This window comes from Mycteria americana, chromosome 7 (genome assembly GCF_035582795.1).
Source record: "Mycteria americana isolate JAX WOST 10 ecotype Jacksonville Zoo and Gardens chromosome 7, USCA_MyAme_1.0, whole genome shotgun sequence".
Classification (NCBI taxonomy): Eukaryota; Metazoa; Chordata; class Aves; order Ciconiiformes; family Ciconiidae; genus Mycteria; species Mycteria americana.
The window spans coordinates 30402044-30429423 of record NC_134371.1 but is presented as its reverse complement, the minus strand read 5'-3'; the positions used below and the strand labels follow the sequence as shown (position 1 = coordinate 30429423).

Here is a 27380-nt window from a genome sequence, read left to right as displayed (position 1 = left end):
CCTGCCAACTCCCAGCTCCTGGGAGCGCCGTGAAGTGGGGCACGCATCCAGACCACCACCTCCTCCATGCATTTGTCTGTTTTCTGGTCTCTGTCTCATCCTGGAGAGAAGCTGTGTCCCGCGGTTTGTCCCCACATGCCTGGTGGGGGACACATGGGTGATGCCACCAAAACCTGCCTGTGCATCCTGGCTGGGCTCTGGCAGCCAGCTGGGCGAGGAGAAAAGGAGCAGCACCACAACAAGCAGCGGGTGCCTGTGCAGGCAAGAGGCTGGCAGCGGCATCTGTGAAGCTTTGGGGTGGGTTGGGGGGAGACCTGGCCGTGTGGAAACCGAGGTGCAGCAGCTCCCCCCACTCCCTGCAGCCATCCAGGAGCATCAGAGGCAGTACCAGAGACTGCCAGGAGAGCACAGGCCTGATGAAGCACGTGGGGAGACGTGTAAAAAGGCCAGGGGGACACTTCCAAGCGAGAAGAGCTTCTAGATGTCTGTCCCCAGTGTCCCCAGCCCCTGGCAGAGGCTGCAGGCTTTAGAAGAGAGGATAGTCCATGTGGAAGGAGGTGCCATGGGTGCAGGCAGGGGGACAGCCAGCAGAGAAGGGAGGTGGTGTTTGTGTCCAACCTGGGCTCATAAAAAAGTGACCCCCAAACACCCCCAAAGTTTGCTAAATAAATATATAAATATGAACATGAAGCCCAGAGCTGGGGTGTGGGGGTTTCCCAGGGTTGGCAGCTCCTCCCAAAATCCCTTTTTTGCTGTTTCCACATCAAAACCCTGCACTTGTACCCATGGCCCAGGCACTGTCTGTCCCCAGCCTGTCCCATGCCTTGCAGCTCCCACGGCCAGCAGTGAAGGCTTAAAACCCATCCCAGAAGTGCTAGCTGAAGGCATGGCAAAGACCATCTCCTCTAGGCTAAGAAAATAAATAACTTCTCCAATGTGCAAGGGTTGGTGGACAGAAAGCCAGTGCAGCAAAACATCGAGTGTTCTTCAAGAGGATTAAAAATAAATAAGTGAAGCTTGGCATTTTCTTGGGATCATGTTCATTTGCAGCTCTGCTGGGGCGGGCAGGGGGGGAGTATTTAAATAAAGGGAAAAAAACCCAGTCCTAGCACTGCTCTGGCGAACATGCTCCTCGCATGTTGGCCTGCCTTCGCCCACCGCTTCCATCCCGGCTGGAGAAGATGCTTGTGGTGGTGGGGAAGGAGCCTCCAACACCTTCCCAGGACAAATCATCCCCACTGGGCTTGGGGGGGTGTTTTCTCTCTCTGCCACAGAGCAGGGATTTGGGGACCCCTGCAGCGAGTGGGTGTCCAGGACGCCAGGTGCCTCTGGGCTGTGGCTCCTTGCATGCTGCTTAATCTCGAGTTCAGTTTTTCCTCTTCAGGAAAAAGAAGCTGCTCTTCTGAGGGGGGCCCAGCAGCATCGGCACTTGGCTTTTATGTGTAATTTTGACCTAAAAAGAAGTGAAGAACCCAGCTCAGTACGGGGCTCCCAGGCTCTGAGTCCCCCTGGGCATCCCCCAGTCCGGGGACCCCAGGGAGTGACCTGAGCAAGCCGGGAGCACCTCAGCACCCAGCACTGGGGCGAGGAGCCGCTGCTGCCCCCCAGTCGGGTTGTTAAATGCTTTGGTGCACAGGAATAACAGCTCCAGAACCATGTCCAGGCAGTGCTGGGACAGGCAGAGGATTTATCCTCTAGGCAAGCTGCCTGCTGGATCATGGGGGACGCCACTGCAGCCCCCCCGGGAAGAGATGCTGCTGCGCCAACCTGCCTGGCAGGGGACAAGCGTGTCCCTGTCCCCACAGCTCCTGCAATGGTTTTCCATGAACTCAGGGCTGGCATGGGCACAGACAAAAGTCGCAGGTGGCCAGGCTCTGCAGCCACCCATGAGCAAGCGCAGGAGCCTCCCTCCAACTCCAGAGACTTTGCCATGCTGCATGAGGAGCCAAGGCTGCTAAGCCTGCTGCCAGCCCCTGCCTGCCCCATGCTGCCATGCTGCCAGCCCCTGCCTGCCCTGTCCTGCTGTGCTGCCAGCCCCTACCCACCCCGGCTGCCTGCAGTGGAGCTGCCCCTCCCCGGGGACTCACGGTGCAGGATGGCTGCATCCAGGGCTCCCCGTCCACCTGCATGGGCAGCAGCTTGGACGTCCTGCAAGGTGCAAAGAGAGGGAACACAGGGTGACACAGGCACCAGCTTTCACTGTCGGTTGGGTACTCAGCCAGGCCGGGAACAAATACCTGATGGTGACGGATGAACATTGGGCCAGTCTCTTCCCAGCGCTCTTCAGCCCCGTGTAGATCTGCCCCATCTCCATCGCGCCCTCCAGTCCCACCACCTCCAGGAGGTGGTCGCTGAGGTCTGCAAGAGAGAGGGATCCGAGTTGGTCCCTCCATCCCCAGGGATCCCCTGCCTTCCACTGTCATCCGAAACATCAGGGCCAGCACAGTGGGGCTGGTGGCATGATGGGGATGCGTCATGATGTCCCCTGCACCCCAAGACCACCAAGCTGGGTGTTTGCAGCATTGGGCAACGCTGCTGCCCAAAATCCCTAGAGCAAAAATACTCCTTATTTGAAACAGCACCCAGTACTGCGTGGCTGCAGGGTGGCAGCCCTGATCCCACCAGCTCTTTGACTGCTTGTTTGCAGTATTGTATGAAATGGCGGCAGAACCTCCCCTGCCCCGCGTGCCCTGGGGTGCTGCGGCCCCTGGGAGCTGGGATGCATGGGGGAATCCTCCCTGGGATGGATCAGCTCAAATCCCAGGGCATCGCCCGTTTTTCCAGCTCCTCCTGCTCTTCTGGGCCGCCAGCAAAGGCACCCAACAGCAGGGTTGCTCCATCTCTCATTCCCTTCAAAGGTCCTCTTTCACCCCTGGTGGAACCCTCCTCAGGAGAAGGCCCCCGAGCCCCTCCACACTCTCCTGCCCACCTGCAAGTAGGGATGTGCCCAGGGGACTGACTTTACTGCCTCTTGTCACCTTTGGAACCAGCCTTTGCTCTGCCCCACTCCCTGCTGCCTGTTCCCACAAGCTTGTCTGGCAAGGGACAGCTGGCGACAGCCTGGGTCAGTTGGCGACACCATCGTCCTGGCAGCCATGTGGCAGGGGGGCTGTTTCCCACCCCAGCTCTGGGATGCGGGAGGTGCCGGCTGGAAAATATGGGCACTTTGCCTATTTTGCTGGCTGCTTTCTAACCCACTGCTCTCTGCTGGGGAACCCTGCTAGCTCTTTGGGCTGCCTGCACCCTGCCTGTGCCTGCGGGGATGGCTCCCGTGGCCACAGCAGCGGGTGCGAGGTGCCAGCTGGGGCACAGCACGGGTACACAGTGCTGTTTCCAAAAAACCCCCAGCCAGGCTGGCAGCACTGTGGTGGAGCCTGGGAAGATGCTTATAAAAGCCATTGGTGCCAGCTCTGCAGCTCCACTTCTGACTCCTCCTCTGCAGCAGCGGGCGCCCGGCCCTGCAGCAGCTGCCTGCCAGCCCCACGGGGCGCTGGGGGCTGCCCAGCCTCAGGGCTGCAAGTGATGGGTCCCATCTGGGCACCCCCCGAGCTGTGACCCCCAGAGGGTGGGGGAAAGAGGTGGCTGGCAGGGCACAGGAGCCACGTCCTCTCCGACCACCATGGGCATGGCATTACCAGCCCTGAGAAATGTGGTGCTGGGCCATACCCAGGTGGGCAGAGCCACCCTCCTTCACCAGCTTGGACAGATCATTCTTGGGGTCACCCCAGCACCCCAAAAGACAGCGAGCCTATAGCAACCCCTCCAGTGCTGTTGCTCCAGCGCCATGTGCACTGAACCGCAGCCAGAACCGGTGGCTGCCCAGCTCCCCTGTGCTAACCCTGCTGACCCCATGCACCTCACAAACCCCAATCGCTGCCGGGCCCCGCCTCTCACCCTGCATGCAGAACTTGAGCTCCTTGGTGTCGGTGACCACTGTGGCATGCAGCTTCTCCGGCACTTTCTTGCCCAGCCGTTTGTAACTGCGCTGCTTCTTGGTCTCACCCCAGAGGTTGGAGCCGCCGTACATGCTGGGGATGTTGAGGATGGCGATGCCCTCCAGGGACATGTTGCTCAGGTCTAGCAGGGTCCCATCGCACTGGCGGGTACATGGGCAGCATCAGGCCATGGGGTCAGGGGGAGCTGGTGCCTGGCACTGCAGAGCCCAGCCTCCTCTCCCTGCCTGCCCACTGAAGGAGTGGGGCCTCCCGAGCATGGTGTGCTGCCGCATGGTCCCCAGAGCAAACCTGCTCTGGCACAGCCAGACCCGGGGTGGCTGGGGCTGGAGGTGCAAACAAATACCCCCTGGCTTTGCTTTTCTAGGGCTGACAACCGCCACCTCCCCTTCCTTGTGCTGCTTTCCCCTCTATTCCGATACAAATTTTACTACACGTCTGAGATGGCAGTTTTGAAAAGCGAATCTCCTACAGAAGCACATAAAACCTTGGCTGCGCTCAGTGCTGTGACCCAAAATAGGATGCAATACCACCTTGGTCCTAGAGCAACCTCCATCCAAACGTCTCCAGCACACACTTCCCTACCTCCCCTTGTTCAAATTGACACCAAAGAATCAGAAAGTTTGGCTGTCCAAAACCTAACTTCAAACCAGTTTTGTCTTCAAGCTCAATTTGGAAACTACAAATGAGACTGGAAGGAAATGATAGGAAAGGTGTCAGAGGAAAAAAGTCAAGTTTTTGGAGAGAAAATCACAAGGCAGTGCACAGAACTGGTATCCCAGGCTTCACTGTCGTACAACAGAACTGCCCCAGCTGAAAATTCCCTGTAAAAGGGAAAATAAATGTTGCCTGCAGCTTTCCCACAGGACTGGAAGCAGCAGCCATGGAAATGCATTTCTTAACTTCATGTCTTCTCACTTTCACGCTACCCAGACAATGCTGGATCCCCTTTTCTAGATACCTCTGGAGGAAGCAGCTGCTTTCCCATTCAACTGTATTTTCTCTAGAGCATTTGTATTTTCCTTTATTCATCTGCTCTCTACCTGCCACGCTACGCTTCAGCAAATACCAGCACATTTTTTGCCTTGCATTTTAGTGATGCGACGGCATTTCTGCCCTCTCTTGGCTTTGCCAGGGGGAATGCAAATGGGCTGATGAACCCCCGCTGCTGCTTTGACTCCAGTTGTTTTCCTCTAGCAAAGAGTGAAGGTCTCGAGCTTATTTTTAATACCCTGTCGGTAAGCGCTGAGCACACCGGCCGCATGTAGCTGGGTGTGCACACGAGCAAGCATCTCTGTATGTTCAGATCTGCTCTGCCTCCCCTGATGCTCCGAGATCTTATTTTTAGCCTCATGTTGAAAGCAAAAGGCAGGAATCTTCTGGTTGTGAGTGAAGAGCTGTCTCTCCAAGGCTTGTAAAGGATGTAAATCCTTTTGTTCTCAATACATCTTAACGGTATAATGATTTGTAGGAACAGAAAAGACCCTAACACTCTGAGCAGCAGGTACCACGTGAGAGGACTCCAGTTCCTCACGGGATGGACAACACATCCCACGCCCAGCTGAGGCAAACATTGCTCTTGACTGCAGGCATCTTTTCTGCCTGCCTGCGAGGTGGCGGGTACTGACCAGGCTGCAATGGGGTGGGAGTGAGTCAGCTGTCCAGGGCTGCCTGGGCTGTGGGATTTCTGGGGATGCTGCAGGAGCCCGTTCCTGCCCGGGGGTTTGTGGGGCAGGCAGGACCACGGCTGCCCATGCCTGCCTACACACACGCGTGCAGGGAGTGATTTCTCCCTGCATAGCCCTCCCCTGTTAGCGTGCCAGTGAGTTACAATGGGCTCTTTGAGCAGGGGCAGCTGACAGCGCACTGGCAGCGATGCTGGAAGTAGAAATTTGCAGCTGGGGAAAAAGCAAATTCATTTCCAGGAGCTGTAGGGGAACGAGTGCCAATTTCCAAAACAAAACTGCCATTTCTCTGCAAGGCTGACAGTTGCCTGGGAGCTGGAGGGAGGACAGGCTGCCGCTTTCCACTTCAAATACTGTGGGATTAACGCTTTCCTGCCAGCGTGGCACAGCCGGTGCCCATGACTGCTTGGTGGGCAGCAGGTAGGGCACTTCACAAGGAGTGGGGGGCACCTCACACCCATCTCCAGCAGCATCAAACCCCACGGACACGGACTTCATCTGTCCCGGATGCTGGTGCACAGCCAGTGAAGGGGGTGTGATGGCTGTATCCCTGCTCCTGCCCCTTCCCACCAGCTGCTGAGGGCACAGCTACCCCCTTCAGGCTTTGGGAAGGGCTGAAACTCCCCGCCTAGAAACAGGCTTCGAAGTCCCTCTGCCCATGGCCGCATGCACCGCACCGCCAGCTCCCTGGGCTCTGCCCACTCTCTGCCCACTGCCAGCGACCCTGCATCCACTGCCTGGTCCAACTCACACCAGCTCTTTGCAGCAAGTGATGTTTTTTTTCCCTCACCCTCAAGCCCAATTTATAAAAGGGTCATTTATCCAGAGATAAGGAGAGGCGGAAGTTTACAGCAAGGCACAGCCCAAACTCCTCAGCATGAGCTGAGAAATGACAGTGCTCTTAGCAACCGTGGGCCCTCCTCCCCGCTCTAATTAAAGGCTGTTTCCAAGTCATTCAAAGAGGGCTGGGGGCAGACGTGGAGTTTACAGAGAGAATATTCCAGGCACGCTCTTGAGTACAGCTGGAAGCAAGGGAAAAATACAGGGTATTCTTCTGCCTACAGCTGGCCGGCTTTGCAGCAAGCGCCGCATGGTGGAAGAGCAGGTCCTGCCAGCCACCACATCCTCCTGCCACCGTAAAGGGGTCAAAGTTGCCACGTGCCCTCTCCCCGAACAGCCAAAAGCCCTGCTGGAGAGACCCATGGGTGACATCACTCAAAAAGCCTTTGCGTCATGGCTGGAGCCAGGGACCATCCCAGGAAACCCACCTCCACCTCAACGTAGTCGTGGAGCTTCTTACAGGTGGCCGCAAAGGTCTCCGATGTCCCGAATTCGAAGTACCACAGCTTGTTCTTCATCCTGGGGCACAGAGACATGTCAGCATCCTGCTCGGGAGCAGTGCCTTGCCCCAGCTGCCCCCAGCCCAGCTGGTGGCAGGATGGGCTGCCAGAGCCTTTTTGCAGCCATTGCGATGGGGACATAAGCCATTGTGGGGAGGGACCACCGGCATCACGGCCCCAGGGAGCTGTGCTGTGGGGTGGCTCGGGTGGACCTGGCTCTGATACCCTGCAGAGGGGCAGGATGCAGGTGCTGGGTGGTCCCTCAGCACGGGACGGGGTGCCTCCACTGGCTCTCAGCAGAGCTGAGCGTGGGCTGCCATCTCTCAACAGGGCTGCCAGGGAAGGGGTACTCCACAGAGGGGATGTCCCCCACCCCAGCACCCTGCCTTGCACCCTCCCAGCACCCTGACAGGCAGCCCCTGACCACTGCTCATTCCCTGCATCAATCGCTGTGCCAGGCTTCGAGGGGGAGCTGTATTTCAGAGCAGAGCCAGACACTTTGGTCCATTCGGGGTTTTTCTAGCAGGTATTTCTGAACATGGGGATGGTAGTCGCAAGCCACAGCTCCTGCTGCCATCACGTCATTTCCATGCACCCTGAGCACAGCGGGAGCAAGCTGCGACCTGCTGCCTGCCCTGCCCTCACTGCCAGGCCTGCTCCTGCCGGTCCTGGAATTTGGTGCTACTTATAAAGCATGAATGAACATAATTGGGTGTGCAGCCAGGTTTGTGCAGCCTGCCATGCTGCACAGGGCCTGAAGGAGCACCCTGGACTCCCACCATGCCTGGCCCCTGCCTCCGGCCATGCTTGGCACATCCCCTGCCTGTCCCCTAAGGTTGGCCGAACACCGTGCTGCCTCCTCGGGGCTGCCGCCAGTACCATGGGGAGAGGGGCGAGAGGAGCCTGGCAGGAGGGGAGCAGGCTCCAGCACGTCTCCTTGGTGCAGTGCATGGCAGCGGTGGGGCATCCCCCTGCACCCAGCTTTTGGGGGGGACCATGGGCAAGCCCTTACCTGCTGTTGAATTTCTCGGGGTGCTTTTCTCGCATGATGTGGAAGCGGTGGGCGATGGAGGCGTCCTGCGGGGAGAGGGAGTGCAGAGACATTGGCGGCACAGCAGGGAAATTGAAATGCCCCTCTGCACCCCACCAGCACATGCCAGGATAAGGGGGCTCAGCTCTTCGCCCTCGTCGCCAGCCCCTGTGGCACAGGGGTACAGTGTGGGGGCTGTGCCGAGGCAATGGAGGCACCCTCAGCCAGGCTGCTCACCAAATGTTGAATGGGCTCGTTAAGAGAGACATAATTAGCGTGCTTGGCCTCCTTCCCTCCTCACAGGGGCTCTGCATGGAGGTGATGCTGAGGGAGGCAGAAAGGGCTACCGGTGGGGCAGCGGGGCTCCGAGGACACTCCAGGACCCTGCACCCCGACAGCTCCACCCCTACAGGGTGGCAGTTCTCCTGAAACTCATTGCAATCTCTCCTTTGTCGGGTGGGGGGTGTTTAAGCCTGCCTCAGAAGCTGTCACCAAATGCCACCTGCAGTGACATCGCCTGGCATTAGCAGGAGCTGATGTGAAACTAGAAGCATCCCGCAGCGCTGCCAGGTGGGTGACCCACGCTGTGGTGGTCCTGCTCGGGCACCCATGGCCCAGGACAAAAATGCTGCAAGCCCCCAGGAAAAGCACCGCTTTCCACTTTGCTCTTCTCCCAAAGCCCTGCTGCTCCTGGGATCGAACCCTGGTGCTGGGTAAACCCCCTGTGGCACGCGGCTGCCATCCTCCCCAGGCTCCCTAATCCTCCCTGAGTTAGGAAAACATGGGGGAACACAGGTCCAAGCACCAAAGCAGGGCTTTGCCAATGGCAAAAGCTTCAGGTGGGGCATCCAGAAGATCTCAACCGTCCCGAGACCCCAGACTTCCCTGAACCTCATTTAAGCTCCTCGTACACTTGCTCTTGCAACATTCCCAGCTGGGAAGAGAGAGATTCCATGCATGTTCATGCATTTAAGTGCTGCCATTACAAATGAGAATAAAACCAGAAAAACAATGCCAGGAGGCAGAGGGAGGTTGGGAATGTGAGCAAGGAAGAGCAGGGAGGGAGAGTCCCCGGCTTGGGAGACTCAAGCTCAAATATAGAGTTTCACCAAACACTTAGAAAAGCTTTTATGGTCTCTGAGGAATGTCGCCAGGAACCAGCTGCTGCTCCTGGGAATTAACTCAGGGATGGCTTCGAAGAGGGCTAAGGATGAGTCTAGGAGGAGACAGGGAGGGAAGCACGGGGAGGTTGGCATCCCTTGAGTGCACCCACCAGGCTGGATCACTCCAGCGATTTCACAGCAGCCGAGGCATTTCCCACCAGCTGAGTGGGAAATGCCCCTGAGCCGGCTGGGTTTGAGGCTGCGGCTGTGCTCCAGGTGACAGCTCCCATGCTCCGCTGGCCTCTGGAGCTCTTCCCTCTGTTTTGCCGTGGCCAGGCGGCTCTGGTGGGCATGGCATGATCTGGGCACCAATTACTAGCCCTGTGCTGTGCTACTCTCTCCAGCTGTGCTCTGGGCTGCCCTCAGGACGCATCCCTGCCCCGCAGTACTCACCACCCCGATGGAGAAGTAGTTGTTGATGATGGTGGATGGGACAGGGTCTCCGTTGGCCTCTCTGTCACCTGGAATGACGTCTATCTGCCAGCGGTCCAGCATCACTTCTGTGCTGTGCTCAATGTCTTTCAGGACCTTCATCAGGTTGCCTCCTTCATAGCCTGTAAGGGAAAGAAGGTGGTTGTCAGAGGAGGATGAAGGAGGACGAAGGGGAGTGTAGCCATGTCATATGGGGCTGGAGGTAGCTGGGTGCCAAGCACCTGGGGCAGCCTGGGGCTGCTGCTATGGCACCAGCGAGATGCTCAGCTCATCCTTGCAGCGGTGGCAGAGATTTCAGCTAATGGCATGGCTCTCCCAGGTGAAAAAGGTTGTTGGACAGGACCTGGCTGATCTGGGTTTAGAAAGCAGTAGCTGCTTTTTTTGGAAGGGGTTAGAGGAGGCACCAAAGCTGAGATGCAGCCCCAAGCCTCATCCCAAGAGCCCAGGAACCCTCCCTCCCCCAGGATGGCAGCCACCCAGCCACACCAGATGGTCCCTGTGGGCCGACCACCCCCCAGGGTGATGCTTGCTCGCCTGGCCTCACCTCCTCCCCAGCGCAGGCACCGGGCCAGGTCATTGCCTGTTCCCAGGGGCAGGACGGCCACCGGTGGGTGCTTCACCAAGTTCGCCTTGTCTGCAATTCAAGGGGAAAGAGAGGTTTGGGGCTGAAAGGGCTCATTCCCTGCTCCTCTCCATGTCCCTCCTTGGCCAGCAGCCCAGGGGTGATGCTGTTGGCAGGACCCCTGTCCTGCTCTTGCCAGGGGAATATTGGGAACCTGTGGCAGATCGCTGAGGACATGGGCGGACGATGCTCTGTGGGAGCACAGCTGCTCCTCACTCACCTATGCAGTCCAGGATCCAGCCCACTGTGCCATCCCCTCCACAGGCCAGGACGCGGAAATCCGGAGTGTCCCGAAAGAAGCTCAGCCTGGAGAAAGCCAGGAGAGACAAGGGGTGATGTGGGGGAGCAGGGGCCAGCAGGAGGGGGCAGAGGATTGGCCGCAGCATCTCTGTACCCTGGTGCAGGCCCGCCGCGGTCCAGGTTGTAGACTTGGCGTGGGTTGAGCAGGTAGTGAAATTTCCGAAGGACCCTAGGAAAAGAGAGGCATGAGGGACGCTGTGGAGGAGAGTCCCCCTCCGGGAGAGGTGTTGGGGCAGCCCAAGGGACTGGCAGCCCCCGATCCCAGGGCAGGATGCTCTCCCCAGGCAGGATGCCACCTACCGCTCCCCTTGCCTTCCTCCACTCTTGGGGTTTACAAGCACCAGGAGGGGATGCGTCCCGGGCCGGGGGCTGATCTGGAGGGCAGAAAGTGTGGCTGCGAATGCCCTGCCACCGCAGGGCTTGGCGCGCACCCACAGCAGAGCTCACCGGCAGCCCCAGCATGGGAACCTACCTGCAGTCCTTGCCCATCCACCGTGGTGGAGTTGAATTTGAAGCCCTGGTCATCCTCGGGGCTGGTGCTGGCAGGGGAGTCACTCTCTGATCTCCGGCAGTGGGACTGCCTGTCCTTTGGGGAATAGAGGCACGGATATGCACGCTGCCCTGAGAAGGCAGTGCCAGCAGCCGGGGGAGGCAGGTTGGCTGTGATACCCTACTGGGTCCCTGCCACCCGGCAGCAAGGAGGGGGCACTTACCAGGACAACAGGGCAGATATAGGAAGGCAGCAAGATGTGGTCCCGCAGCGGGCCCCCGTCGCACTCTGACTTCACGTGGGAGGCACATTTATTGTGGAGCTGGAGGGGGCAGGAGGAAGGGACGTTGGGCAGGGGACACCCAGCCGTCTCCTGTTTGTGAGCCTCTCCTCCCCCTGTGTTGGCTGTGTGGGGTGTGCTGGGTGCATGCTGGGCCCCCCGTGCCCATGTACTCACGGTGACTTGACACCAGACGCAGTGCAGGCCAGTGATGCCCTGGTAGCACTTGATGCTCTTGTGGCATCTGTCGCACTTCACAGGGGAATTGCCCTCGATCCAGGTGTGCTGCATCACCTGCAAGGCACAGGGGGGGCCACTGCAGGCGCAGCACCCACCAACCCGTGGGTGTATCCTCTCCGCTAAGGGCTGCTGCTGTGATTTCGGAGGGTGGCCCATCGTGCAGGGATGCTGACTGATCCAAAGCAGCCCCTCACGTAGCCACCGTCCCTCCCTGCTGCCCTGTGCAGCACAGTGGGGACACCTGTCCCCCACCCAGAGCTGCAGCAAACCTTGGGGCTGGGGTTCCAGCGAGCCGCTGCCCAGGACCCGAGGGGCAAATCCCAGGGGAAAAAGCCATGGGGGACCAGGACAGGACACCAAGGGACCAGCTGCTGCTGGCGGTGCTGCCTCCAGGAGGGCTCCATGGGAGACGCACCGACTCAGAAGCATGCCGGCTGCCTACTCACGCTCATGTTTCTCTTGGATTTCACGTAGGTGCTGATGCAGGAGGCGATATCTTTGGACACGCACCTCTCGTGGACTGTGTACTTGCAGACTGGCGGGAGAGAAGAAGGTGGTGAGCATCACCCCCTGGCATGGGCGCTGCTCCCTCCCTGCTCACCCTACAGCACCCACAGGGCTCAGCACCAATGGGGGACAGTCCCCCCTCCCCGGGGTGCTCGGATGGGGCAGGAGCCACCAGCCTGGGAGCATGGGGGGCCATAAGGGGGCCATGACTCACAGGAGCAGCAGAGGCCCTGCTTGCGGACCCCCAGCAGCATGGTGCGGCAGAAGTTGCAGTAGGCGGGCTTCTTGAAGTGCTTCAGCCTCCAGGCATGCTGCCCATCATCCTTCACATTCTGCAGGGCAGGGGAGCGAAGGGCAAGGGAGGTCACTCCCCTGCCGGGGGTCCCAGCCTGCCACTTTTATCAGCTTTTCATCCCGTAAAAGACCCCAGTGTGTCTGCAGAAGTTCGCTCCCAGCAGGTCCACCGCCTCCCCCTGCTCTCCTTCTCCCCAGTGTCTCTCAAGCATCCCTGCCACCGTGTTCCCCCACTCCCTGGTCATGCCCGGCTCCTGGCACTCCTGGCACTGAGCTCTGGCTCCCCACAGCCCCTTGGCACAGCCCAGCTGCAGGGTTGCTCTGCTGATGGCCAACAGGCAGGTGACTCCACATCTGGGGCCAGGCCACTGCCACCACTTTGGGGTGACCAAAGCAAGCCTCTTACATCTGGGTCCAGGCACGAGCACTTTGCAGGAGCCACTTAAAATTCCCTGTTTTCTTGAACCTTCCTGCCAGAAAACCTGTTCCCCTGCCTCTCTGTGGGAAGCAAACACCAGAATGGGCACTGGGGAGCAAAAACCCAGATTTTCCCTGCAAACTATTACCCGATGGCCAGGGATGCACCTCAATGAAATGAAGCCAAAAGAATGAAAAAATGACACGGGGAAATAAGAGGGGTCCCAAACCACCCCAACTCTGCTCTTTGAAGCTCACCTCAGGAGAGGAGCTGACATTTTAGGTGCTCATCTTATTTTTTGATTCAATATTCATCAAACTGGAGTGTGCTACAATAGCAAGGAGCGAGCCCAGCCCCCTTGGGCACAGCAGATGGCAATGACCGCAGCTCAAAACTGAGCTTGTGAAGATCTGGGGGGCAAAGGCCAGTCAGCAGAGGCAGGGCAGGGGTGTCTGCAGGGGCTGGGGGGCCAGTATGGGGCTGTGTGGTGCCAGACGGGCATGTGGGACATTGCCGGGGGTAGGGTGCCCTCCCGTGGTCCCGGTGTGCCCTCCATCACCACCCTCCTCTCCTGCTTCTGCCAGCACCGGGCTTTCCTCTGGGAGAGGGAAGGACAGCTGGATGCGGCCAAAGTAGGTCCACACGCAGGCACTCACTGTCTCCATCCCCAGGAGGACCAGCAAGGGGATGGTGGTCATGCCGCCCCGGATCCACTCCTCCAGCGTCACGGTCCCATCATGGTCGTAGTCGATCTCCTCCATCATCGCCTTCAAGATCTGGAGGAGGGAGGAGACGCGGTGATGCTGCCTGTGAACCCTGGCTGACACCTCTGGCCGAGAGCCCCTATGGCCCCCCCCGGCTGCCCCAGCCCTGGCACTCACGGGCTTCAGCTCAGTGGAGTCCCACTCCAGGTACTCGGCCACATGCACCATCTGGTTGATGATACGATCCAGCTCCTGAGCACAGAAAGATGACGGCGCCCAGCGCTTAGGGACAGCTTCGGGCAGGAGTGGCGTGTCCAGCCTCAAGCCCCCAAACTGGGGACGTATCAGGTCTATGTCCTGATATGCCCAAGGCCGCCCCGGGCCCCCACCCACACAGGGTGCCAGCGACACCCCACTTCTCAGTCGGTGCTGCTTTCTTCTCTGAAAATCTGCCAGAAAAACAGCAGTGGGTTTTCCCTCGGAAAAACTACTCTGATAAAACAGATCTTTATTTGCAACGGGTTTCAAGGGAGATACCCAAAGGACAAAGAGAAAACATCCCAGGGGAGGATTGTGCATGATTTTTCCTTTTCTGAAACACCATGACCTGATGTAGAGCTACAAGTACTGGTGGGTGGATTTTCTGCAGCTGCTGCTGGATGCTGCAGAGCTGGTGCACATCCCCCAGCCCCACGGTCTGGCCTCCCAGCAAATGCAGCTGCTTCCTCCTCCCTTCCCATATCCCTCTTTAGCTCGGAGCACCTCACCAGGGGAGTGGGCACCCTGATAGGGCCCTGCACATCTCCAGTCCCCCGAGCAGCCCCAGCTTTCTCTCCCAAGGGGATGCTTACCGAGCTGTCCAGGAGGCCGTTTCCATCAGTATCATAGAGGCGAAACATAACTGGAGGGAGAAGAGAAGCTGGCTGCCAGTTAGAGCCCAGCCCCAGGGCACCCCAGGCAGCCAGCACTCAGTGCCAGGGCTGCTGGGGCTGCAGGATGGGAGCAACACCGCGCCAGTTCAGCCTGGGCGAGACGTGGCCCGAGCCCATACCGGGCTGCAGCGTATTGGAGGGAAGCTGTGCCAGCCCCCCCCAGCTGCCCCTCTGCCGGGCATGGGTGCCAGTAGGCAGGAGCAGAGAGGTGATGCTGAATGGGGTCCTTTTCTAGCAGTAACCCACCCGTGAGCCAGAGCCTGGTTTCCCAAGTGGTTTTAACGTTTCAGCACTAAAAAGCGAGCAGAATTGCCCAGCCCCGCACCCCTCCTTCAACAGACCCCCCCAGGCAACGCCTCCCGCCACCAGTCCCTGCTCCACACGGCATGACCGGCAGCCCATGACCCCAGGGTCCCACTTACACTCCAGCTTGTCCTCTGCCCGTCCCCTCTCCAGCAGGGACAGGTAGCAGACAATGTCCTTCAGGTGGACCACCTGGGCCAGGGGGGTAGGGGGCAGCGGGGGGGCAGCTTTCAGGGAGCTGTGGCTCTTCCGCAGGCTAAAGGGTAACCTCTTCTCCACACTCTTCGTGCCTGCAGGCAGGGAGGGGGGGATGAAGGCCATGAACAGGGGGACAAGGAGCTGTCCCCAGCCAGGACACAGGGCTGGCAGCACATGAACTCCAGGGCAGGGACCCATTCAGCGTGGGGTGGGCAAGGCGCGGAGGATGCGGGGCTGGGTGCCATCGCAGGAGCAGGGCTGGGCACACCAAGGGGAAACTGGGCTGGGTGCCATCGCAGGAGCAGGGCTGAACACTGCCAGTTGGTCCCCAGAGCACAGATCCCCACACCTCCAGCATTGTGGGTGCGGGCAGGATGAGCAGTGGGAGCCCACGGGGACATGCCCTGCTGGTGACAAGCACCCAGCCAGAAGGAGCGAGAAGCTCAGCTGGTGGTGGGTTGGCTTGCTGGGGTGCTGGGACAGCCCATGCTTGCGGCTGCCTGTGCCGGCAGCAGCCTTCAGCAGATGGCTGCTGCTGGCAGAGCGGCCCTTCCCAGCACTCCCCTTGTCAGTGGCTGGCCAGAGCTTGGCTGGAGGCAGCCATGAGTCACCACTCTGATCCCCCCTCACTAAGAGCTGCTGCCAGGTAATTAAGACATTGACCGGTGGGAGCTCTGCGGGACGGGACTCTCAGCAGCTTAAGTTTGCAAAGCAAAGGCATCAAAGACGCCAGGAACACACCGAGTTTGGAAGGTCACTGCCACCGCGCCGGGGACCTGACCAGCTGCACCACTGGGGCAAAGTGCAGCTCCGTGGCTTGGGAAACCAGGGAGGGCTTGTCACTGCCCATGTCCCCCGTGGAGCCCCAGCCAAGCTCACCTGGTGACTGAGGGCTGAGCAGGGACCCGGAGGAAATCTTTGAAGAGCCTGAGGAGTTGTGAGCAGAAGGGGTGCCAGTGGTGGACTTCTGGGATGATGATCTGGACCAGCTGGGGGAGGCGTTGGGGATCGATGCTGGAGTGAGGGACGCTGGCTGTGGCTCAGCCACGTTGCTGTGGCAGCTCTTGGGCTCAGGAGTGTGTCGTCCCAGGGCACTTAGGAATGTCTTCCCATTGATCCCTGCAAAGCAGACACATGCCCGTAGGCAGCATGACACCAGGGTGCCTGTGCCTGGCAAACCCCTTCCTCCAGGAGCCCCACCTGGGTGTCGGTCGCTCACCCTGGGTCCTCTTTGCTAGCCCAAAAGCAGGCTGGCATTCTGGCCCCCCGGCTCTCTGAAGGGCACTGTGGGCTGCCCCTCACCCTCCTGCCTGGCCCAGTGGCTCCCAGCAGCACTCCCGTCCCCAGGTGCCGGCTGCCACAGTGCTCGGGACCAGGTGGGGAGGACATGGTCCCCAGCCACTATGTCTTGATGTGTCAGCCGAGCACCCGGGGAGGGTTCTCCCTTTTCTTTTGCAGTTTACAGTCCTTTCAGCAGATGTCTCTGCGTGCTGTGAATCCACCCAGGCAGGGGCCAGGGGAGGCAGAAGCTGGGTGCCCAGCACACGTCCCTTGCTCCAGGTGTAGCCACACACTCAGTGGCTGCCCACGCTGGTACCTGTGACAGGGGTGCAGGCCACCTCGGTCTGGATGGAGGTGCTGGCATCGAGTGACTTGGGCTCTGAACGCGCAGAGGAAAGTGAGGAATCAGTGCAATGGTGCCCTGTGGGTCCCCACCCCGGGGAAAGTTCTCTCCTCCCTGGAGCAGCACAGGGTCCCTGGGAGCCTGTCTGTCGGATGGGATGGAGCTGGGCTGTGTGCTGGCCCTGATGCCACCCACTGTGGGTGCCACCCCACAATCTTTGTCCCCGTGGGGCAGCATGGGAGCGAGCCCAATGTGCCACAATGCCATGGCATGCCCGGCTGGGCAGCAGAGGCAGGGCTGGCTCACCGAGGGTGTTGAGCTGTGAGACGCTGGAGTTCTGGTGCTGGGTCTCGGGGGAGGCTTGGCATATCTTACGCTTGAAAGAGGTGAAGAGGTGTTGGCAAAGTTCTTCGGGCACATCTGCCTCCAGGTAGGTCTTCATGAAGAGGCGAAAGCCCTCGTAGTCGATAGGCTGGGGATGGGACAGAGGAGGATGATGGAGGTGCCCCGGGCATGCTACAGGGGTGCAGAGCTGCCGGCAGGGGGGTGTCCTATGGGTACCCCTCACCGGGCACATCAGCTGCAGAGCTCTCCCCAAAACCACCCATTTCCCAAATCCCAGTGGTGGGATATAACCTAAAGGGACCCAGAGGCAGCAGGGCCAGAAATCCCCAGTGCCAGCTGGCTGCTGGAGGCCGGTGTAACTGAGCCAGGCGAGCAGTGTTGGGAGCCGCAGCAGCTGGGGTAGGAACTGAGGAAGGGCAGGGAAGGGCAGAGACGCAGTGGGATGGCACTTGTGGGCAGTGGGGCAGCAGTGAGCTCACCTGCCCAGGAGTCTGCAGCCAGTGGACCCCCCCAGATGGTGGGCAGCTCACTGGAGGGGCAGGAGGCTCTGACGGAGCTGGGTGCTCAGCTCCTGGCAAATGATTGAGGAACTAAATACAGACCTTCTGGCACAGCCAAAGGAGGCTGGGGATGTTTGAGGCAGAGGGGTGTAACAAGCTGTGCCCTGAAAGCCTCCTGCTCCCCAGGGGCAGAGCACGGAGCAGCAGGACCCCCCAGCCCACCCCCAGCCCCTGGGGACTATCATCCTCCTGAGGTCTCCTTGCCTCCTCCTTCCCTGCTGGGCATCCCCGTCTCATCAGGACATTGCCTTTCGAATGGCTTTTGTGGCCCCAGCTGGAGCGAGGGTCCTGTGGTGCCCTTGAATAGCAGGGTAGTTTTGCTGCTCCTGCTTGCTACGTTCAGCCCACTGATTTTTCGTGTTTTGCCTAATTTCTAGTGACTATGGCCCCTGTGAAAGGCTCTGTCCTGCTGGCACACTAATAGGTCTCTCTGAAAGCACTGCTTGGAAAAAATAGCCCCAGCCTTCCCCAGGTGAGAGCAAGAAGGCACAAGGGCCTTCCCCTGTCCCCATGCTGGCAACAGCAAAATCATTTGCTTTTGGGAGAAGAGAGAGTAAATCCCTCCCGGTTTCTGCCTGGCAAGGAGATGCCCCAAAACGCACTCAGCAAGGCAGCCTGCAGCCAGCACAGGATGGCAGCGTGGCCGCGGGGTCCTGGCAGCATTGGTGGGATGGGGTGGGATGGCCACGCGGCAAGCCTGGTCCCTGGGATGGCTGGGGGTGGATGTGGCTGGGGGCTGGGAAAGATGCTCCCCATCTGTGGAAGCATTTTTCCCAGTCCTGGGAGCATGACTGTGGGGAGAGGCGGGGGGGGGGGCAGACAGACAGACCTGCCTTCTCCTGGCTGCTTTTAGCTGTGGGAGCTGGGCTGGGGGGCAGGGGCTGCCAGCAGCATGGGGGGAGGCTGGAGGGGACAGGGCCATACCTGTTCAGGGTTGTACCTCGAGAGGACGCCATCCCCATGGAATTCCTCCAGGACATCCTTGAGCTTCTTGGTGGAGTCTGGGGAGACAAAGGCATCTTACTGAGCACAGCACTGGCGAGCCCCCTTTGCCATTAGACCACAAGCAGGAGGGTGGAAACGAGTTTATCTGCTGGATATACAAATTCTGGTTCCTTCCATGCCTGGGATGGGGCCACCCGTGCCCTGCTTTCCCCTCCGACTTTGGAGGGCAGGGCATATATGTAAAGCTGGCCAGCAGGGATGAGCCCTCTTCCTCCTACCTGTATGAAAACAAATGCAGACCTTAAGTGAAGCCGTGGTGCTGGGCAAGGAAAATCCAGACCAGTCCCTGGTCCTGGCTGCTCTGGGCGCGATGCTGAGCACAAAGCCTGGCCACCCCTGCCTTGGCCCCTCCGCACAGGCTTTGAGTGGCTGCTCCTGTGCTGAGATCTGGAGCCTGCCAGCACCCCCTTGGCAGCCCGAGCCATCCCCGGAGCCTGCACTGGGCTGCCCATTGGCATCTCTAGGAGGTGCCAGGAGGGAGAAATAGAATGGTATTTCTCCATGCAAACTTCCACACAAATAGTAAATGGCCCGTGAGTTTCCCTGACTGGGTGTCCTCAGGGCTGGAGTCTCTGGACGGACATCAGTCCTTCCAAAATTGAGAAATAAGGGAAAAACAAAAAAAAGATCAAGGGAAGGGAACATTAAGCCCTAACCTTCAGACACATATCTCCAGGCATGTCCATTTAAAAGGCTCTCAGACACACCAGCCATGTTAATTACTGTGAAATCCTCTCTCCAGGCAGGGGGTTGTGCTGGCTCCTGCTCCCTCCAGCCCTCTGCTGGGGATGGAGCTTGGTGCTGGACCACCACTGTCCGAGATGCCTGGGGCAGGTCTGGGGGTCGCAGAGCATAACCAGGGGCCAGCATGCACTCGAGGAGGGGTCTCCTGGCCCCAGGGCTGGGGAGGACCTGTGGGAGGACCCCCAAGCCCTGCTCCCCGGCCCAGTGCCAGGCCACCCTCCCAGGGAGGAGGCAGTTGCCTGCACTGCAGCCTTGCCCGCCAAACTTTGATTAATGAAATTAAGACACTGTACATGTTCTGAGCTCAGTATTACAGATGGTGTTGTATGGTCTGTGATTCAAGAAAGCAGAGCCCATTCTCCCAAGAGGCAGGATGAGATGCGGACAGTGATGCTGCGCACACACCTCTGCCCGCAGGCCTGCCTGCCCCTGCGTGGGATGTCTGGCAGGCAGGCAGGGGGCTGGGAGCAGCTTGCACTGGGCTGTTTGGATTGGGAGACTGCACCTCCTCACGCTCTCAGCCCTGATCCAGTTCACCTCACCCCTATGATGTGCAGCAGCCCTGAGGACAGCCTGAGGGGGCTCATGGGGTCCCCTTTGCCTCCCAGTCCTCTCCCATGCAGCCGCAAGAGCCTGCTCACCCCAGGGCCATGCTGTCCCTGCAAAGTGATGGTCCTGAGATTTTATGCCCCTTCTCCCTTTGTCCCATGGTCCTAGCTGGGCTTTCCTGCCCATCCTGCCGTGCTCTCAGCAGCTCCCTGGGCTGCACCACCTCTCCATTGCCCACCACAAGGAGCACGCCCGCATGCTGGCTCTCCAGCAGGCAGGACCTCAAGGACCTGGTTTCAGACCTCTGGGCTTTGTCCAGGCTTCCTCCCCAGCTGGTCAGAGCCCCAGGACCCCACAGCACCACCACCAACCTCCTCTCCTCAGCAGGAGCTGCAGGAGAGGGTTGCTCTGCAACAGTGCTAAGTAAAATTACCGCAGAGGGTTGGCAACCAGAAGCAAGCCGTGGAGCAGCTCTGCGTGTTTAGGAAAAGCCAGTCTGCTTTCCTCACTGGCATTTCACTTCGCTAACGAACGTGGGAGCCGGCCGCCTTCAGAGGGACCGAGCCGTGCTCACGTGTGCATCCCCCAAAGCAGGGGAGGACTTGTGCTCAGCTAAATTCCTGGGTTCCTGGGTGCACAGGAGCGGGGACTCCTCTGCCATGCCCCACCAGCCAGTGCTGGGGTCGGGGACCTTCCCAGCCTCTCCATCCAAAACCTAAGAAATCATCTAGTTCTCCAGAACACCAAGGACATGTAGGACACCAGTCCGGCACAGATCAATAGGACTTTTAAAACTCCTCTCCCTGTCCCAGGGGGGATGCACAGGGGGTGCAGGGTACTCACAGTCCGTGTACTGCTGAAGCTGGGCAAACTCGGTGGGGCTGAGTGAGATCCACCCGCCATCGCTCATCTTTGGGTAGCAGGGCCCACCTGGGCAGGCCACAAGCTGCTACGCTCCTCGTGCCGGGCTCAGCACCGCAGGTCCTGGCCAGCTGCTCGGTCACATCAGCACCGTGAGGGGCGCGGGGGGCTCTTGGCTGGCTGGCACCATCCTGCTGAGCCCATGGGCAGCAAACCCCAGAGCTTCAGAGCACCCAGTCAGCACCTTCCTCCCTAGACTGGGGACAGAAAGAGAGGAGGGGGTCAGCGGTGCTCTGCCCGCAGCAGGCAGAGGCTGGCTCCTGCCTGCACATGGAGTGCCCTGCCACCGCTCCCCCCAGGGCAGAGTCACCTGCAGCAGTGCTGGTCAGTGGGTCTGGCGCAGGGAGTGCCTGAGCTTGGAAGTGGGGTGCAAGGGTGCTTTCCTAGCTGGGAAGGGTCCCCCACCACAGCCATGGGGCCCCCTGCTCCCCACGGGAACGGAGAGGGGAATGCACTGGCCGCAGTGGGGGCTGGCAGAAAGGGGGGTGAGCGCAAGGAGGAGTGCAGAGTGCCTCGCCATGTGACCGTCCCCAGGGGTCAGCATCTCCGGGGAAGCCCTCTGCCACGGAGCCTGCACAGTGCCACCTGCAACGACCAGACCGCAGCTCTTGGCAGCCGGAGGATGCGGCTTGACAGAGGCAAGACAAACACCGTGGGCAGGGAAAGGAGCTTGTCGCCCTATTTACCCCCAGCATTTTCCAGGGGAACCCAGCATGATAGGAGCAGAAGGAAGGGCACAATTAATTAGAGAAGACACAGTGCTCAGAGGCAGGGGATCTGAACGAGTGGAAACTCCCAGCTCGCACCTTCATCTCCAAAGCTGGCTCCACCACCAAGAATTACTGTAAATGAAAATCTACATTCAAAATTGGGTGAGAGGGAACCTGCTCAGGCTGAACCTGCTGTGCTGCAGAGGAAATGTCAGAAGGCTTCCAATCAAGCAGCCCCCTCCAGCCCATCCATTTGCAGGCTTCAAAATTGATCAGCTTCTTCACTTAACCGAATGGGTCATGGCGGGAAAGGGCAGCTTCCTGAGGAGGTGGTTGTTCTTCAAGGAGTGGATGAGAGCAATTTGACCTCGATTTTAGGGCCATGTCCTTGCTAAATGTTGGCTCCTGGTTTCCACCAGCCTGAGCTGACAGACTGGAGAAAGTGGAGCACAGGTGAGCTGGGAAAGGACATGCGACCTGGGGCGATGCTTGGGGAGCACCAGCACCCCCATAGCTGGCTGGGCTGCCCACAGAGCCTTTTCATTTGTAGGAAAAGGCATTTGAAAAGGCATTTGATTAAGGTGAGCGAGTCATTTTGGGGAGCTGCCGGGTCCCACATGCCACACCACCCCCAGCTGGTGTCCCTAGGGATGGTCACACACAGGATGCAGCAGGGACAGGCACTTAACCCCTCATCCTCAGGCTTTCCCCCTGCAGTTGGTCTCTGGGACAGACCTTCTCCTTCACCCCAGCCACACGGGGCAGCTCCAGTGTCGGCAAGGAGATGTGACCACTTTCACAGGGCTTTTGGGATGCAATCAGGAGAGCATTGCTGCTCGGTCCCCAGCAAAACTAATTTTGTTTACTAATGTTATTTTGGCTTTAACTCCAGCCGCTGCAAGTGCTCCAGGCCAAGACATGGCCCAAGGGCAAAGCCCCATGTTGGTGGAGTGGGCTACAGGGAGGACGGTGACCCCTGAGTGAGCAGCACAGGGCTGAGCACCCACCCAGATAGCTGCCGAGGGGTTTTCCAGCCATGGGGAGTGAATGCACATCTGGAGAAAAGCCCACCAAATCCCAGACGCACGTTTGCTGGAGTTAAATGACACAGCTGTGCTTAGTGCTGCTCAGCCCTTTCCTCCCAAGAGGAGCTGGGAGCTGCAGCTTGGAGCACACACTGCTTCAGTACTGGGGAGCTGCTCCAGCCCTGTGGTGTGTGTGGCCGGCCGGCAGGCAGGGAGGGAGGATTTGCCTCGTGGCAAGTTTTGCTGGATATGAAGCTGTGCCCTGCCAGGGATGCTGGTGCCCGAGGATGCTCTCTGAAAGCTGGGCAGATGCTGCTGCCCAGGAAAGCTCCTGCCCCTCTCCCCTACAGCTCTCCCTTCCCTCTGCTAGCAGGAGACAGCCCCAGGAGGCAGAGACGCTGGGGCTCTTGTCCTCCACAATCCCATCTCATGGCCTGGGGCTTCTTGGCTGCAGTGCAACATGGCTCCGAGGCTGCTGGGAGCGCAGTGGGGGCTGAGCTAGCAGGGGCTTCAGGACCCCCCTGAGACGCTTCTGCTGCTCCTGCCCGAGGCGGCGGGGGGACAGCTGCCCCAGGGCTGGGGGTGACAGTGCCACGTGCCTGCACTGCTCTGCCCTTGGGGCACTTGTGTGGGGACCACACACAACCCCGAGGGAAATGTCACCTCCCCACCCTCACCGGGGCCCTGCTGGCCCTGTGGCAACTCATCTCCAGCCTGCGGCTGTCCCAGCTCATTCCGGTGGCTCTTTGTCCCCATGCCACCAACTGGGGACAGGCTGGACACAACAGTTTTAGGGCTAGAAAAAAACTACCCAACATCTTCCCACACTGGCATCGGTTTTCTGGGGATCTTCAGCTCAGGGAAAGGACATGCAGGGATATGGTCTTTGCACCTTTCCAGGATGAAGGATTTGTCCTGAGGTATCTCTGAGGCTGGTCCCGAAGAACTCAGTCTGTAAGAAACCCTCCAGGAGTGCACACAGGCTTTCTGTTTCCTGGCAAATGAACTGTTTGGTTTGACCAGAACCTATTTTTTATCCTAAATTTATACAAGGAGAGGCTGACAGAGCAGAGCTAGCTCAGCCTGCAGAAGAAAAGATGAAGGGGGGGACCTTCAGCTCCACCTCCTGGCTCCAGCTGCCTGAAGGAGTTCAGGTGAACCAAGCCCTCCAGTGATGGACAGCAAGGAAAATATCCCTTGCTTCTTTCAACAGCGAGTTACAGGGCAGCACAAAGCAATAGAAGGAAAGCAAAGCAGAGCTAATTGGGCCATCCCAAGGGGCTTTCCCCCAGCAATCGCTGCAATAACAAATGCTACTTCTGGCATGTCAGCCTTGGATTTCAGGAAGAGCAGGAAAAAGCCTCCTTAGGAATCCAGCTGCTGTTCGTTTGGCCGCTCTCTGAATTGTCAGCGGCAAATTATGTTCTATTAAATCAAATTTGCCTCTCTCTAAAAATAGCTTCCCTACTAGTGTTACAAATAACTCTGGATTACCCTGCCTGAAAGCGCTTACCAGGACATGGCCCCTCTCCCCCTCCGCAACCGCCAGCCGCGCGCGTGGGCTTTGCCGTTCTGCCAGCACCAGTGGTGTGGCGTGACTCAGGGCAGCTGAAGTGGCTGGGGGAGGATGGAGAAGGGGGGAGCTGGGAGGGCTCTGAGTACCTCCCAAACCCTCCCGGGTGATTAGCTGGTGCTGGAGCCCTTGGGAAGCCCCCGCATGGAGCATCGTGCCAGCCCCAGGGCCGGGCAAGGGGTGATGAAGGAGGCGCTGTGGGGAGCATTGCTGGGTGCGGGCAGAGGTGCAGCTCGGTGGGAGCCAGGGCCTGGCCATGTAGGGCCTGAAACACTCACGTCAACAAGGGAGATGCCAGGCTGAAGCTGGCAATGGGCCAGTCCCTGCCGGCAAGCAGGGCCTGGGCAGGCAGCAGCAGGGCCAAGCCGTGGGCAGTGGGCACATCTCGCTATCCACGAGCCCAGTGTCCAGGGCTGGGGGGCTCCTGGGAACAATGACGGGAGGGCAGAGGAGCTGTTTTTCCAACCAGCCACGCCTGCCCACGAGCGTCCCAGCCATCCCTTGGCCATCCACATTGCTGAGGACGGAGGACCCAGCTCCTGGGCTGCTCCCCCGGCACGCAGCACAGTGCCATGGGGCTCGCTGCGGGTTTGGGAGGGCTTGTTCCACCAGCACCCGCCTGTCCTCTCTGGGACCAGAGCTAGCGATGGAGACCTAATTCCACCCAAGCTGGGGCAGAGCAACCATGAGTGGTGGGACAGCAGACCCAAGGTGCCAGCAGAAGAGCGGCCGCTCTCACAGAGCCTCCAGCCTTCGACTGGCTCCACAGGGGCATGCAGATGAGGCTGCAAACGTCATCTGCCCACAGGAGATATCTGCTTCAGATGCCCTTTGGGAAGGAAAAACATCAGCTCCTTGAGCTTCAGGATATGGTGCGAGGAGGGAAAGTTCCTGCTCTGCATATGCACACTTGCACGTGCATAGGCTGTAGCTCTCCAACAGTAGTGGAGTATAGCATGGCCCGAAGCTGGGCTCTTCCCTGCATCCCTGGCTGGGCCCATTGAAAGCCACAGTCACTCGCAACACCTCCCAGGGCAGAAGCATGGTGGGTACCTGCAGGAATGGCATTTTCCAGCCCGCCTGCCCCATCTTTTGGAAAGATCAGCCTATTTTTGTGTTGGGCTGGGGAGAGGCCCCTGAAGCAGTGGGTGGAGTGTAAATCCCTCCTGTCCCACGGCAGCAAACAACCCCAACCAAGTCACGCTCAAACTATTTTCTGCAATGACAGGAGAATGCACTTTTCTGCATTTTGCCAGCCCGAGAGGACACTTGGGATCTGCTTTTTCCATTCTGCCTGCCTGTTGCTCTCCACACATTCCCCCGGCCCTCTGCCCACCCACTCAGAGCCAGGCACGCTGTCCGGGTACCTTGCACCAACTTTGCTTTGGGTGCCGAGCACCCTCACAGCACTGGAGCAATGAAACGCACTGGCCCGAGCGCTGGAGCAGTTGGGCAGGCAGCTGCCCATGAGCCCATGCCCACCGGCCCCAAGCACCTCTCATGGGAGGAGAGGTGCTCCTTCCCACCTGGAGTAGCTGCTTTTCAGTGTGTTGTGCTGGCTGCCCACTCCCCTGGCTTCGGCAGCAGTCCAGCAAACAGAACCCCAAACCCCGCATGCACACATCTGCCAGGAGCACCTTGCTGAGCCGCTGTGCCCACTCCCCGCTGCAGGACATCCTTCCCTGGCAGCTTTTAAGCAAGGAAGCAGCGTTTCACTAAGAGATGCTCTCCTCTCCCCAACCATTGCTTTAGAGGAGTGGCAAAGCTGGGGAGAAGAGACATCTGCCGCCACCGTGACCAGCTCTCACATGGCGGGTGCTCTCTCCCGCACAGCTGGGCAGCGACACAGGAAGAGGAGGGTGGCTGTGGCTGGCCCTCTGGCCCTGGGGTCGGGCTACAGACGTACTGACTCCCAACCAGGAGCTGGGAGAGCTCAGCTCAGCCCAGCCGCATGGGGACAGCGGGGACCCAGCACAGCCGCCCTGGAGCTCGCCTCCCCCATCAGCCTGCCAGGGCCAGGGAAGCTCGGCTCACACCCTAGGGACACCAACAACTTCCTGACTTACTACTGTTGCCTTTTTAGAGAATGATTTTGCTGGCTGAGTTCGGAGCAGCCTGGATCCAAGCTAGGATGCCTTTTGAGTGAGACCTGTCCCCTTGCCACCTCCCCAGCTGGACCAGAGCTTGTCTCATGGAAAAGCCCCTTCCCATGCCAGATGGGGAGGCAGTGGCTGGCTCTGCAGCCTGGGGGCTGAGATCCTCCCTGGCCTGCTGGCTCCATCACCTCAACTACAAATGCAGGGCTTCCCGCTGCCGGCACAGGGAAGCCCCAGCTCCCTCCCCATGGGAATCCTGCAGCAGTGAGTCCCATGGGTTAACTGCACCTTGCATGGGACAGCACTGCTTTCCAGTAGCTTTGAAATAAGTTCTTCTCCCCTTTCATCCACCGAAACAACCTGAAGAACAAGTTGCAGACAGCCTCTTTCTGCAGGCCAGGCATGCTGAACACCTCCTCGGTCCTCCTGCCCTCCAAAGCAAACGGTCCCAGCAATTTTTACTTAACGAGAAAGACACTAATGAGTTTTTCCAGCTTGGCAACGCAGGGGAACGGCTGACTCGGGCTCTTTCTCTGCCCATCGAAACGGTGTGTGGTTTTATAGCAAAGCTGAGAACCAACACATGCTGAGACACCAGTGAAGATCACATAGCCTCCCCAGGCTGCATTAAAGACTCGGTGGCAGCCATCTTCTCCACCCTGGGGGACAAGGGGATGCTGCCCTGTCCTTCCCGACTCTTAGGGCAGTTTTTCCCCTGCCCGGGCACCCCAGCTCCCGTGCCCCAGCGCTGAATGCGTGTCCCCACTCCCCAAACCGCTTCAAACCCGGCCCAAAGGCCTCGGGACGGTGTCAGGACCGGCCCGGGGGGCGCTGCGGGCTCCGAGAGCACCATGCGGGGCGCGGGGAGCCGGGCGGGTGGGTGGGAGCGCCGCCAATTCGGTCCCGGCCGGGGCAGGAGGTTGCGACTGGGCGAGCGGCCGTCCTGCGTGGGGTCGGAGGATTTTCCCACAGCTGGAAAACGGCGACCCCAGAGCAGGTCCCCGGTCCCCCCACCCCTTGCCGTAGCCCCGCGTTCCCCCGCCGCTGTCCCCTTACTTGGAGGCGGCAGCGCGGTGCCATCGGCGGCGGCCAGCGGAGCGCCCGCGGGACGGCGCGGCCGGGCCAGGTCGCTCCGGCGGCGGCTCCGGGGCTGCCGGTTGCCGGCCTCGCTGGGCAGCCCGGCAGCTCCCCGCTCCCTCGGCGAGGTGGAGCCGGACGGGCGGCGTGGGGGGATGCAGGGTGATGCGAGCGGGCCCGGCCCAACCCGCGCCGCGCCGCTCCGCTCCGCCCGCCTCCGCCCGCACCGGCGGGCGGGCGGCTGGGGGGGAGGGGGGGAG

At 59.7% G+C, this 27380-nt stretch overlaps 1 protein-coding gene across 3 annotated transcripts; it reads right to left on the bottom strand.

The window, feature by feature from the left end:
- LOC142413141 (diacylglycerol kinase beta-like) lies at positions 1-27254 on the bottom strand. Of its 3 annotated transcripts, XM_075509186.1 has the most exons (26): positions 27100-27254; positions 20562-20831; positions 18345-18421; positions 16822-16987; positions 16489-16551; positions 15771-16010; positions 14813-14983; positions 14310-14359; positions 13636-13710; positions 13411-13530; positions 12257-12374; positions 11982-12070; positions 11473-11589; positions 11239-11337; positions 10998-11111; positions 10826-10899; positions 10620-10694; positions 10446-10531; positions 10148-10237; positions 9565-9725; positions 7991-8055; positions 6907-6997; positions 3895-4096; positions 2238-2358; positions 2088-2148; positions 1-1453 (listed from the first exon to the last, which is right to left on the bottom strand). In XM_075509186.1, exons 2-26 carry the CDS (start codon positions 20626-20628, stop codon positions 1367-1369), a joined length of 2679 nt encoding a protein of 892 aa, XP_075365301.1. In that variant the 5' UTR covers positions 20629-20831; positions 27100-27254; the 3' UTR covers positions 1-1366. The 3 variants fall into 3 exon arrangements, with proteins under 3 accessions (XP_075365301.1, XP_075365302.1, XP_075365303.1); XM_075509187.1 differs by lacking the exon at positions 16489-16551; XM_075509188.1 differs by lacking the exons at positions 1-1453; positions 3895-4096 and having other exon boundaries at positions 2093-2148.
- Positions 27255-27380: the final 126 nt, after the last annotated feature.

Bases quoted from the DNA above. Each gene is read 5' to 3' on its own strand.
- LOC142413141 (XM_075509186.1), bottom strand. From the start codon at position 20,628: ATGAGCGATGGCGGGTGGATCTCACTCAGCCCCACCGAGTTTGCCCAG. The intron at 6,998-7,990 runs GTAAGGGCTTGC...TCTGTGCCCCAG, and splicing joins CCCGAGAAATTCAACAGCAG to GATGAAGAACAAGCTGTGGT. The intron at 1,454-2,087 runs GTGAGTCCCCGG...ACTTCTTTTTAG, and splicing joins GGATGCAGCCATCCTGCACC to GTCAAAATTACACATAAAAG.